The sequence below is a fragment of the Engystomops pustulosus genome, chromosome 4 (assembly GCF_040894005.1).
Source record: "Engystomops pustulosus chromosome 4, aEngPut4.maternal, whole genome shotgun sequence".
NCBI classification, from domain to species: Eukaryota; Metazoa; Chordata; class Amphibia; order Anura; family Leptodactylidae; genus Engystomops; species Engystomops pustulosus.
In genome coordinates this window covers 41,001,264-41,015,340 of record NC_092414.1, presented here as the reverse complement: position 1 = coordinate 41,015,340, position 14,077 = coordinate 41,001,264, and the positions used below count along the sequence as shown (strand labels likewise).

At 43.1% G+C, this 14,077-nt stretch overlaps 1 protein-coding gene across 1 annotated transcript in view; it reads right to left on the bottom strand.

Annotated features, from left to right (window-relative positions):
* ANKHD1 (ankyrin repeat and KH domain containing 1) overlaps positions 1 to 10,529 on the bottom strand; it is a 66,093-nt gene extending 55,564 nt beyond the window's left edge. The window contains exon 1 of the mRNA XM_072145778.1: positions 10,014 to 10,529. Coding sequence (XP_072001879.1) covers positions 10,014 to 10,250 — 237 coding nt within the window. The 5' untranslated portion in view covers positions 10,251 to 10,529. The remainder of the gene's footprint in view (positions 1 to 10,013) is intronic.
* Positions 10,530 to 14,077: the final 3,548 nt, after the last annotated feature.

Below are 14,077 nucleotides of genomic sequence, written 5' to 3'. Positions count from 1 at the left end.
TGGTAAAATTAGAGATCTCTGCTTATACGTGGGTCAGCTTATACTCGAGTATATATACGGTATTTAGCATTAAAACCACCCTACAAAATCAACCCATTTTCAAATCTGCACCCCTCAAACTATCAGAAATAGCGTTTAGAAAGATTGTTAACCCCTAGAGATCTTTATAGTAATTGAATCAAAATGGAGGTGAAATTTAGAGTGGTACAATTTTGTCCGTTAGATGTTCATTTAGCCCTAAAATTTACACATTTCCAAAAGATAAAGAGAAAATCATTAAAATTTGTTATGCAATCTCCCCACACGTAGACGTTACTTATGGGCGCGCAGGAAGGAAGGAGGGACCAGCAGCTGTCAGGATTTTAGTTTCCTCATTGGCCCCTTTTGTAGGCTATAAAATTTTAGCTTTTCTGTTATTAGGGCCATGTGATTTTTTTTGCGGGATGAGATACTTTTTACAGTGTTACCATTTTGGGGTTGATATCCCCTATTGTTGAAAGTTTTGGAAAACTTTTTTTTTGAGGGCAGGAGTAGAAAAGCATCAATACAGGATTTAAATTTTACCTTTTTTTTTTGGTGTTCACCATATAGGCTAATAATCATAACATTTATTTTATGGGTTGCTTCGATAACGGGGATACCATATATGAATATTTTTGCTTATGTTTTACTAAATTTGCCAAATAAAACCATAGTGTGGGGTGAAAAAAAAATATCATTTTTGCATTGCTGTCTTCCAAATGGCATAACAGTTTTACTTTTTTGGCTACAGAGTTGGTTGATGGCTTTTTTGCAGGACACGTTGTACTTTGCAACAGTATAATTCAGTATTTATTGCGCGATCGGAAAGAATCCCCCCCAAAGGCAAGTTAAATAACTAGGTTGAGATGACCACAGCATTTAACGGGTTAAACACCCGCGATTGGAGCCCACTCCGACCACAAGTGTTACTCGGTAGATTACCGCTGACACCCAGTGACTCCCGATGTTGGTTTGGCTCTGTTGCAGAGCCGAACTGGCATCGGCTCAGTGCTGTACTAGTACTGCACAGAGCTAAATAGCGGGAGACTGCACAGTACTAGTACGGTGCTGAGTGCTATGGAGTTAAAGAATTGAATTAACTGATGCATTTTGAAAACACAAATGTTAACAGCTATTTAATTAGGCAAATCTCTTCAGCTTATGGATTGAGTTTTGTAACGCATGCCATAAATGCCACGTGTAAATGCAGCCCAAAAATATTTAACTATTAACGAGTTATAATAAAACTTCTCAAACTTGTATATCTCTCTGTCTATTCCGCCTGCAGAACACACTGCATTTTCATGGTGACAGATTCCCTTTAACCTTTACAGGAGTCCACCAGATCTGTTTCTTTACACCCCACCTCCAAAAAGCCCTATTTCTTCTTGTTTCCAGAGCTCTAGGAGCAAAAAAATTGTGCTTCAAAGTGTCAATATTTACTTTGCAATTTACGAAAATTTGGGAAAAAAAAAAAAGAAAAAATGCCAAAATGTGGTGCAATTGACAAAGAAAAAAAAAAAAAAATTGTGCAGTTCTCATGGGCTGTGTTTTTATGACTTTCACAGAGAGTTTCAAATGACACTTCCCCTTTAAGTTATAGTAGATTTAAAATATAAAAAATATAAATTATACAGATGCCAAATTCTAAAGCCCATAACTTTTACCTTGGTGTATAGACTAGTGTAAGATAATTTTTGTGGGCCAAGACAAAGTTTTCCTTGATATCAAATTGGGACCTACACCTGTGGACAATTGTTGGTACCCCTTGTTTAACCCCTACGCGCACCTGGGCGTTATAGTATGACCCTGCGGGTAGATACTTGCTATACCGTCTCTCGAATGGAGCCGGCACCAGAAGCAGCAGCTGTCAGCTGTCTAGTACAGCTGACACTGCGCTCTAACACCCACGATCTGAGCCGGCTCTGATCACGAGTGTTAACCACTTACACGCCGTGGTCAAGAACAGTGTAAAACAGTATTGGACTTGAACCAGCGATCAGAGCATCGCTGGTTCAAGTTCAAGTATGAATAAGTGAAAAAAGTTTAACACAGAAGTTTACACATTAGAATAAAAAAAAATACATAAAAAATGTAAGCCCCTAAAATGTCACCTCCCCATAAAAACACTTCATAAGTATAAAAAAAAAAAAAAACACAGAAAACCACCAGACATTTGGTATTGCCGCGCCCGTAACAATCTGTATAATAAAACCAAATCGTTACTGGACCTGCAGGGTAAACACCGAGGGGAACAAAATGCAAAAACGCCCCCCAAAAAAAAACATAATTTTCATTTAATACCTTTAAAAAATGCTCTAAAAAGTGATTAAAAAATAATATAATATATTAATTTTATGGTACGGTAAACGGCCAAAAAAATTGTTCCCAAAAATCGATGATTATCATTTCCTCCACCAACAAAGAGTTAATAAAATCTCACCAATTATCTACAGATGCCCAAAAATTATGTACCAGAAATGTGCATCTCATGTGGCAAAATAAATAAGCCCCCATAGGTCCAAAAGAAAAAAAATTATAGCCTGTACAATGCGACATAGCAAATCTGCTCTGGACGGCGCCTCCTTCCATTCTATGCCCGGCTGCGCGCCCATACAGCAGATTACCACCACATATGGGGTGCAGTTTTATGTGTGGCCATATATACATGCAGTATACAGAACCAGTGGGAGGTGCATTCCATCAGCCAACCATCATTTGCCAGCCCACTATTATATTTGGTCACACAAATATTGTAATGAATGGGTTAAAATGAGAAAGCCTTGGGTCTTTGCTGCATGTTGCGGCCAGTCGCAACGTGATTTCAAAGACTTACCCGTGAGCCCTCTCCATGCACTGGGACCCGATGCACGCCGTACTATTACAGCGCACGCCAGGAAGGGTTATTTTATTTTTATATGCGGTCTACAAAAAGAGGAGTTGTTTTGAATTTTGTTTATATTATTTCAGGCACCCCTATTGTAGTTTAACTGTAGGTGGCCCAATTGTTCCTCTGGCAGACATAACAGATCAGGCAACAGATTGCCAACCTCCGATGACATTATGTGAATCCGGTCCGGGTCAGCAAACCACCAGCTAAATGAGCCCTAATACAGGCAACGCCAACACTGTACTGAGAGGAGCACAGCCCTTTAACTCTCTCCATACAGTCTCTACAGCACACCACATCATACTATACCATCATGGTGCATGTAGGGGTTGAAAGGAAACTGCCACCAGCTTTACCCCATAGCAGCTGTTACTGACAACTGTGTTACGGGGGAGCTTCAAAGTACAGGAATCCCAATAGTTTCAGGCCCTGCTCACCCTTCCACATTGTGGACGATGCATTAATGCATCGTTCTTTGGACTAGTGTAGACTAGAACTAGACAGTTCTCTGCGTTAACTGCAGGTGTACGAAGAGGGCTCACGGGCTGAGCACTCTCCATATAAGGCAAGTGTTTTCTGCATATTGCAGCAAACACCCACATTCGGTGCTAGCCCGCCACTGCCAGCTTGGCTTATATCGTTGCTTACCACAACGTCATTGGAGGAGAAACTATCTGTCACCATGACAGCCTCGGGAGACATGTCATTTGAGGTGTACAATTAAAGACGTAAAAACCAAGTCCACCAGAAAATGACGCAAATTAATTTTTTTCACCAATTTCAATGCATTTAAAAAAAAAGTTAGATTTACTGTGGGGAGTGAAAAAGGAAAACAAAATTTAAAAAAGCTACTTGGCGTAAAGTCTGTTCCTGCTTTTCAGAAAACTGCCTAAACTGGTCTAAAACCATGTTAGGTACAATTTTTCACATTTTCATAAAAAAAGCAAAATCCTGCTATTGAGGGACCTGCTCAGGTTTGAAGTCACTTTGAAAGGCCTAAATAAAAGTAAAACCCCATAAATTTCCCCCATTACAGAATCGACGCGCCTCTATGTACGTACGTAAAACAACTTTTATGAAGTCTGTTAACCCTTTAATTGTTTTACAGGGGTTAAAACAAAATTGGATGCAATTTCGAAATTTAAATTTTTTTGGCTAAATGAATGTGTTTTTCACAAAATGTCCAAATTCTCAGTGGATAAAATACCAAAACGCTCCACAAAATTTGATATCCAATCCCTCCCGCGTATAACAATCCCCCATATGTGGTGTTAACCTGCTGTATGTGCACACGCCAGGGCATCGAAGGGAAGCTGCGTCATTCAGAGCAGATTATTCATAGTCACTTTATAATAGTTATACAGTACAATCTTTATTTTTTTGGCAATTTGGACACATAAGGGCTTATTTTTTTGCGACATGAGATGCACTTTACAAATACTTCATTTTAGTGGATCTTTAGCCTATTGATGAGATTTTATTAACTGAATAGAGGAATGTATAGAGGAAAAGAAATGTGTCAATTTTGATTTCCTTTCTTTTTGGGGGTCGTACACTAAAAATACTATATTATCTTTATTCTATAGATCACTCCGATTACGGTAATACCTCATTTATATATTTTTACTGGAAAAAACAAATATAAAGAAAATCTCATTTGTTTTTGCATCGTCATCTTTTCGGAGATATAAATTTAATATTTTTTGGTTGACAGAGCTGGTTTAGGGCTTTTTTGTTTTACGTGTTGAGTTGCTGTTTTCAGTGGTACCATTTTGTGACACATGCCATACTATTAGAGCGCGCGCCAGTAAGAGGTTAATGCTAGTTTTATTATGGGCTGCAAACAAATGGGCTGCAAACAAATGCACACAAACCGTTGTTTGCAGTCGGCAAAGTGCACACATTCGTGGCCATATACAGGCAGTCCCCGAGTTACATACAACATAGGGTCTGTAGGTTTGCTCTTAAGTTGAATTTGTATGTAAGTCGGAACTGTATATTTTCTCATTGTAATCCCAGCCAGAACTTTTTTTGGTCTCTGTGACAATTGGATTTTAAAAATGTTGGGTTGTCATAAGAATCAGGATTAACACTAAAGCTTCATTACAGACACATTTGATAACTGGTATAGCTGTTTATTGTAGCCTAGGACTAAAGTACTATAAATTACCAATATCCAGAGGTCCGTTTGTAACTAGGGGTCGTATGTAAGTCGAGTGTTCTTAAGTAGGGGACCGCCTGTATTAATATACCAATAGATACTTAATGGGGCTTTGCTTTATCAGACTGAACTGTGTGATGTGAGACTTAAGAGGGGGTGTGGATGAGCTGGAGCACTTGCTACAGACAGATTTTAGAGAGAAACAAGAGAGCTGTGCCAAGTACAAGTATCCATGCAAACTGTCTGGCACAATGGAGGGCAAAATATTAGTACATCCCTATTATTAAACTTGTTTTAGTGTTTATATAAATACAACAGGCAGAAAAGAAAAATAAAATATTTGGAGTACCGTATATACTCATGTATAAGCCGAATTTTTCAGCACAAAAAAATGTGCTGAAAAACCTCACCTCGGCTTATACACAAGTCAATTAAAAAGAAAAAAGTAATACTCACCCTCCGGTGTCTGGATCCTTGGCATGGCTCCCGATCTTCGGCGCGGTTCCCAGCGGCTCTTCTCTAGCCAGCAGAGTCGCGTCCATGCGATCTGTCAGCGGGCGCACACTATGATGCGGCTGTGTCGCCGCTGATGACGTTTTCTTAGCCTAGCCGGGTCCCAACAACATTTTGAGAACCTAGGGAGTGGAATGAATGCAGGCCTGGGTCTCAGTCTGTTCTCGGACACTCAGATGAGGAGATATGTGCAACTCTGAAAGGATGCATAGAAGATGCATCTTGTTTGGTTCCCAATTTGCTGGGGTCCAGATGGATTTGATGTCACCATATAGCTGCTCTTTGATTTTTCATTGAGGAGTTCTGACCAATACTAGGATTTAAGAAGTTGCTATTTTATCTCCACAAATGCATGCCTGTGTTCTCAGTCTGTATATGTATCATGGTTGTCTTCTGACCTGAAATATACCAGTTACAATCCAAGCTTATATCTAACTTAGAAACTAGTGGTAGGCCCAATGTACCCCATGTACCCATCTGCTCACATGAAATCACAGAATGCCTCTACAGAGGCATGGGGAGGAGTAGAAGTCCATGGATACATGCTGTTTCATATGATCAGATACATACATAGGATACATTTTGTAAACCTCCGGCCTGGCGCATTCATGAGGGGGCGGTCCGAGGCGCTGTCTCTTCCCCGGAGCGCAGCGCTCGCTCCATAGGCCGGTGGAGACTGCAGCGCGTCACGAGGCAGTCACCGCCCCCTAATCCTGTCCACAATCCCACCCCCTTATGAATACACCGGACGGCTTTGAGAGCGGTCAGATGTTTGTAGGGTACAGCGCAGCGGTGTTTGATCGGAAGTTTCCAAAACCGCCATCATTGTAACACTGCTTCGTTTGTTTTAGCAATGGGAGCTGCTTACTTTAATAAGCAGCTCCTAGTGCCGAAATTCTGGGTGAAAGGTCCTCTTTAAGCTTTGAAAAATGCTCATCTGAATAAGCCCCAAGTCCTGGATGCAACTTTGATTTCCTTTTCTCAGACATGCAAAAAAAAAAATGATCTTTTTGTTTTAGGAAATACTGCTCCTAAAGCGACTTTCTCCTTTTACTACACATGTACTTTAGATGGATGCTCATGTTAGGCAAAATAACCAACAGCTACGTCACAGAAAATCTAGAGGTGGGCTGTAAAAAAAAACAAAAAAAAAAAAAAACCCACACTCCTGCTCTCCCACTCCCCCGTCCATCAGAGCCATTCCCCCGTTTGTTTTGGGGTACATTGAAACCTTGCGCTTGTTCGATGCATTCAAACTCAGAAAGGTTATAGGTGTTCTGGCCAGCGGTAGAGCTAAAACAACGTCAACAGGGAAATACCATCTCTCTATGTATGGCGTTTCTATTTCTGTAAAGCTTCATCTGAAACATTGTCTCTTAATAATTTCATGTTATTTAATTAAATATTCTTTGCCCAGCCAGGATTTGAACTCTCAACCTCCACTCTATGCCATAGAGATACAGGGGGAAAAGGGTCTAAGTCCAGGACTGTTCTAGTTGCGCGTGGCAACCAATCAGAGCTCGATTTTCATTTTCCCACAGCTGTTTGTAAAATTAAAGGAGAGTTCCAATTGGTTTGCATGGGCAACTAGAAGAGTTTTACCTGAGACACTTCTGATAAATGTTCCCCCACAGTGCCTCTATCCACTAGACTATGGGCTTACTGGTTGTCAATGGGAGGATTTGTCCTCAGAGCTGTATTGTATCATTACACAAGCTCAATTCACTGGTATATAGAGATGGATCTTCTCCGAGAGCTCTCTATATATCACTACATTATACATTAAAAAAATAAATAATCATTTAAATTGAATTAATAAAAGTGTAACAAATAAATTATACAATTTATATTATCACTAGGACAACTCTCACAATACAGATAAGAAACAGTCATAAAAATGAAAGCTTTCCTCGCAACACACTGGTGGATAGTTACCAATCGTATTAGTTTCATTCATAGAAACGTGATTGGGCTGAGCCCCTACCCAGACGTTTGCATTGCGTTTCTAAGCGCAATGTAAACAGCCCATAAAACAGTACCCTAAACATTGAATTCAGATAATACTTTTCTCTCTTCTTGAAAGTATCATGATACTCCTCCAGGTATTGTAACGCACTCAACATTCTGGTATCGGTGCAAACCTAGTTTGTTTACAGGGGCAGGCTCACTCTGCTCCGACCACTTCCGCCCGGCTGCCACGCCACCCTTGTCCTGGCTCAGCGCTTTATCAGGCGCTGGACGGGCGTGTCAAGCGAAGTTACAGTGGTACCCCAAATTACTAGATCAGCAGGTCAGATGTGTGTGCTGCCACTCCATTCACAGTCTACGGCACTAAAGGAAGAGGCCGAGTACAGTACTCTCCATATCAGTGTCAGAGAGGACTAGAGCAGCAGGCACATGTGCACCCATCTTTTTCTGTTCATTATGTGGAAGAATTCACCTCACTGCACCTTCCCCTAACAGTTCACATCACTTTCATTTTTAAATATTATATAAATATGCAAATCTTTAGAGGCTTCTCAGATGTGGGTTACCCTCTATGACAGTGATGGCGAACCTTTTAGAGACCGAGTGCCCAAACTATAACCAAGTCCCACTTATTTATCACAAAGTGCCAACGTAGAAATTTAATTTATGATTTATACTCCCTTCTCTGTCACAGCTTTCATTCATATCCGCACCCTGAAGACACCAATTAAGCAGAAGCTAGAAGAAATTTGGGTGATCATTGTAGCTTCCCTCCAGGGTCCCATAAACAGGAAGAATTGTTAGGGCCGGAGCAGGAGCTACAATGCTAATGCAGATCTGTAGTCCTGTCACTTTAAAATAGCTCTGTCCTAGCAAGTCCTAGGCCAGTGATAGCGAACCTTTTTGAGCCTCAGTGCCCAAACTTCAACCAAAAGCCACTTATTTATTGCAAAGTGCCAGCACAGGAATTTAAGCAGTAATGTAATTCTCCTTGTTCATTGATAACTTTCAATCCTTCAGCCTCCAAAGGACACCAACCCAGTTGAAAGGAGGAGAGCAAATTCATCTATCATTGTAGGAAGATTCTGCAGGCAGATTCTTTGAGTTATGTCTGGTGAACTTCATTCTGGGGTGATGGCCTGGGTGCCCACAGAGAGGGTTCCGAGTGCCGCCTCTGGCACCAGTGCCATAGGTTCGCCACCACTGCTCTATGAGCTCCAGGAGTAAAAGCTACAACATGCCCCCAGTAACCTTCACAGATCCACCTACCTACTTTTCCTTGCCGGCTAAGAATGCAACCGCAGTGGTTGCTGGACTTACCAGCAACCACTATGCCAGCGCCGAGTATAGAGGCTGCGTTCACAGGAGGCAAGGACAAGCACATTGGTGGACCCACAAAGGCTACTTAGGGGCATAAAGTAGTATTCTTCCCCGCACATAGCAGAGGCTACTCCAAGCCTCCAGTAATGTCTGCAGTTAATTTGCATTTTAATAAAATAAATTATATTAACCAAAGGGCTTACTACAAGGACATGATGCAGAGAGGTGGAATATACACGGGAAATACTTCAGAAAGTAGTTCCTTTTAAGTAGCTGAACAATATCTTTAAGAAAGCAGGAAAGGGGGAAAAAAAATAGGTTGTCCTGTGAAATAAAGTTTTAGAAGGGCAGAAGAATTAGTTGTCTTTTAAAATAAAAGCAGCGTTAAGACTCTTTAAATTTGGATAAGCACCAGTCAAAATGAGCATTTATATAACACCCATGTAAAGGTGACCACAATTAGGTGGCAAGAAGGTGCTACCAACCCATGGTTGCTTGCAGATCACCCAGTGTAAACAAAGATGTGCTACCCACATAGTGGAGCATGTGAGCGATTATTATTCCCCATGTAGTATTTATTAGCCACCATGTCCCCACAGCTCACAGGAAGTCACTGCTGAGCCCAGAGATTGGTTCTCATTTCTTGTGTGTCAAGAAGGTCCAGGAAGTGAAGGGGAGTTGGGACCCAGGAAGTGGTGGGATTTCTATATGATTATAATGGCTTTAATTTGTTTTTTACTCGTTCTGACACTTTCCTAACATCTCTTATCCTGCTGGACAATCCCTTTAAGAAACACAAAATTTTACTTGGCAGAAGAGGTCGGTTCAAGGACTTCTTCTTGCCAATGTCACTTCTTTTTACATTAAGTGAGGTAAAGAGGATAATAAAAGTGTTAAATAGTGCTTTCAGGTGATGGTTTCACCTTCCCAGGAGCTGGACAGGCCACCAGGCAGGCGAGCCTCTGCAGGTTACCTATGGTATAGAGTTTAGGCCTAAGTACTGCGAGTAAGCCAGATCCCAGTAGGAGAGGTTACACTGGGGCTCCCGCATACTCTCTGCCAGGAGAAATGGGAGTTCCCAAAATAGGACAGATCAGTACAGGCCGAGAGGAAGCGACACAGCGCAGAGACAGCACTTACTTCAGACACCTCGTCCTCGTCACTGCCGGATCCCGCACCGGAGGACAGCACGGCAGCCGCTGCTAACTTAAAGTCAAGCGTGTCACTACCAGCCGGCAGGTCGGCGATGAAATGCACCTTCTTCCCCGGTAGGAAAACTTCAGCCTCAATGCCAAGGGGCGAGAGAGGAGTCACCGAGTCTATCTCATGCTCGAAGCCGCCACTGAGCATTCCCGTGCTGACCTCAGCATTCTGCATAGCTCCGTCCGTAACGTGATGGTCCGCGGAGGCTTCCGTTACCGGGCTCACTACAGACTGTCCAACTCACAACACATTGGAAGTTTAGGGGGAAAAAAATCCAAAAGCGTCTCCCCATGAACTTCTGCCACACTATCTTGCTGTCCTCTACGCACCGCCCCAGGGAAGCAAAGCGTTCACTGATTAGTGAGCACAGGAAGCATTTCGCTCCTGATTGGCCGCGGAGCCTGTCACTCTCCAGATCGTCAGCCTCACTTTCAGCCTGAGTTTACTGCGCTCATATCCCTCGGGGTACCGCCCCTCTTCCTGAAAGACATGCGGATAAGATACGCCAATCATGTGACGTCATACTTTACAGGTAACGCTTGCGTGATAGGCCAGAGGCGGGGCCGAGCCCGCGGGAGTTATTATTAGTCACGAGCGCTCAGGCAAGTCCTGACCTACGAGCATGCGCACAAGCATGCTGGCGTCTAGATGGATGGACTCTTTACGTGTCCGATTATCGTGATATACAACGCAAGTGATTTGATCTGCCATCAGTCATGATCTTTGAGTTGAAAACCTTTGACCCACGCCGTTCCTGTAGCTTGAATGGGGAATCCCTAGTCCTGGTAGTCATTTATATGACTCTGTTATAGCTGATTATAATAGAGTGGAAGATTTTTTTTTAGATTTTTCATGGCTTTGCATGAATCAGACAAAAGTTTTTTTTAGTCTTATAAACTATAGTCCATAAATGAACAGTTCTGACTAGGACATACTCTTCATTTTAAACGGATCGGTTGCATGGATAGCTTCTGTGTCCATTTATCCATTAAAAATGATTGCCATTACTGTATTAATTCTGCAACGTCCTCCCACTGGGGCCTGGCATAATATCTTGGGGACAACTGTATTACCCTGGTACCTGAGTGGCTTCAGCGCAGCCTAGATCTTGACTGGTCCATAGGGAGCAGACCTCATCCACACAGGGCAGGTCCAGCAAGCAAATTGCAAGTAGAAGGAGAAGACGCAGTAAGGTGGAAGTAGTTCTCCTTGGGGCACATTTACTAAGGGTCTGCACACCGCATTTCCGTCGGGTTTCCCGACTATTTTCGATTTGCGCCGCATTTAACAGGGGTTATTGGCGCGCGCGCCGACTTTCATGAGACACAAATCGGGGGGCGAGGCCTTCGGACAACCCGACTGATTCGGACTAAGCCCGGGATTTAAAATTCAAATTGTGTCACAAGATATGCACTCACTTACACCGGAAAGAAGAAGGTGAACTCTGGTGGACCTGAGCAGGGGAAGCGACACATGCAGGAAATCGGGCGCACAATCTTAGTGAATCGCGCTGGACTTCATCCTCGTCGTTATAGGGCTGCAGCATTAAGGGGTTAAGACAGTACCTTTGGTAGTCGGGTCTCCTAATTGGGAATGTTGATCCTCTGCATATGAGCCAAACTACACCCCAGTCGGGGTTATGCAGAAATGATGACGGTCTTTGTAAATTTGACCTTTGGGGGCCATGGAACTCACAGAGGTTCTCTAGAATCAAAGCCCTGGTTGGCAGAGGTAGCTGCTGTAGGAGATGCACCATTTTAGACCGCAGGAGATGGCAATGCAGCAGACAGAGGGGCTTGGTACTCCTGGACAGGCTGTGCAATACTTCCTAACTCCAGCGGATGTACAGCATGCTGGCAACTCTCCCGCGGTACTTTTGCCCCAGAAGGATGGGGCTTGAGCTCTTCCTGCCAGGAGCTTTTGGCGGGCTTGAATTTACTCCTTTGCAACACAGTCCTGTTGCCGGATTCGCGACACTCACACAGGGCTGGAGCACGGGCAGACTGGTGTTTTCTGCCAGTGGATCTTTGGTGGGCTGGAAATTTCTGCAGCGTAGCAAAGGGGGTTAACACTTTCAGTGCCGGAGCAACGTTCCCACGACACACTCCCAAGAATCACAGACTGATAACAAAGTTAAATAACAGTGGGCCTTAACCCGATTTAGCAGCAGGGTTAGGAAGCACTGTTCAATTAAACACAGTTCGGTAATGCCAGTATAGCGCACAGAAGTAAATATCTTGTTCGTGATGGTACTTGCAACGCACTCCCACCCTAGACTGACCGAATGACTTGAGGGTGGCTGTATTCTCCTGGTACCTGAGTGACTGCCTAGCGCCAGACTACTCACAGTGCATGGCCTCAGTACAGTACATGGTTTCAGAGTAAAGGTGATAAGGTTTTAGGATCTGCACAAATGTTCCTTCTGGATTGCGTTTAGAAACGCAATCCAAGCAGAATGGGGATGCTTGGGCCAATCATGTGCGTTTCAGCTGAAATACATGCAATCAGTAACAAGCGAGAATTGTTTTGCATGCAAAACACCACGTGCTTGGGACCGATTGCATGGGCTTCAGTTAAACATTGGGGGCCTGGGTTCAAGAGTTTGTATGTCCTCTTCGTGTTTGCATGGCTTTCCTCCGATTTCCTCCCACACTCCAAAACATACTGGTAGGGACCGAATTGGCAAGCTTTGTGTAGCGCGGCGTAATCTGTGGGTGCTATATAAATAAAGAAACACATATGGGATTGAGCTGAATCCAGCCTAAGGCTACTTTATCGTGTTCTCAAGTACAACAGGGAGGGTTTTGAGCGCAACCAAAATGCATGTGATCGGTAACAACTACCACTTATCATGCATGGAAACAATGCAAATCATTCACTGATCACAATAATGGCTGCCCTGAGGTCTGATTAGGACTGTACTGGGCTGTCCTCCGTCTGTCCCGGTAAGATCCCATCTGTGAAGGGCACAGTGTCAGCCTATATGTGCGGAGGCTGACTGAGCTAATACTCTGCAATACATTAGTATTGCAGTGTATTATCATGAACAAGCAATCAGGGCACATGGTGGAGCTAATAAAAAATTTTAAAAAATTGTTTTTAAATAAAAATAAATTAATAAAAATGCCCATAATCCCCATAAAGGTAGCTAAAAGAGGCGTAGTTTTCCTTACCCATGCTGGATACCCATCCTTTCCCAGAATCCCCCTATTGGAGCATGCATGGCCGCAAGACTCTACACGCCTACGCTGCAGCCTTAATTTGCAGTCTCCGTAAGGAGAACTCTTTCTTCCCGACCCTAGTCACAAGCCTCTCACTCAGCCAAACCATTTCCCTATGCTGTAATGAAGTGACCAACCAGGTGGAAACAGCACTGTTTAAAGTTGGGAGTCTGTTCCTCCTGGAATAGATATACTGGTTTGGTTTTAATCCTGCATCATGTCATAGGGCTTCCTAAAGGTTATTCTTGATGTCAATGGAGCTGCCTTACAAGGTAGCTAAAAGAGGCATGGTTTTCCTTATGGCATCCCGGAAAACTTTGTATATTTTTGCAGAATGCCCCAGGTGGAGCATCCATAGCTATAAGACTCCACACGCCTACACGGCGGCCTTAATTGTCAATCTCTGTAAGTAGAACTCTTACTTCCCGACATAAACCCCATTAACATGAAAAGTCAAATTCATTACACAAACCCCACGTATATAGCATCACCTTATCCGTAATGACCCGTAGAATTAAAAAAGATTTTTATTGAACCTGATCGATGAACACTGTAAAAAAAACTGTTAAAAGCCCACGAAAAATTAATATTTTTGTCAGGAGCCAGGTGTGGTGGACCTCCTGTACAACTGCGAGTAATGACGTAAACCGACACCTGGGTGCAGAGTCTAACTTGCACCTGGTTTTCACCATAGCCTGCCGCAATGCGGGTTGGACTTGCAGGGGCGGGATACCACCAGGTCACTCCACAGGTGCTACTTTGCTCACAGTGGCGACCAAG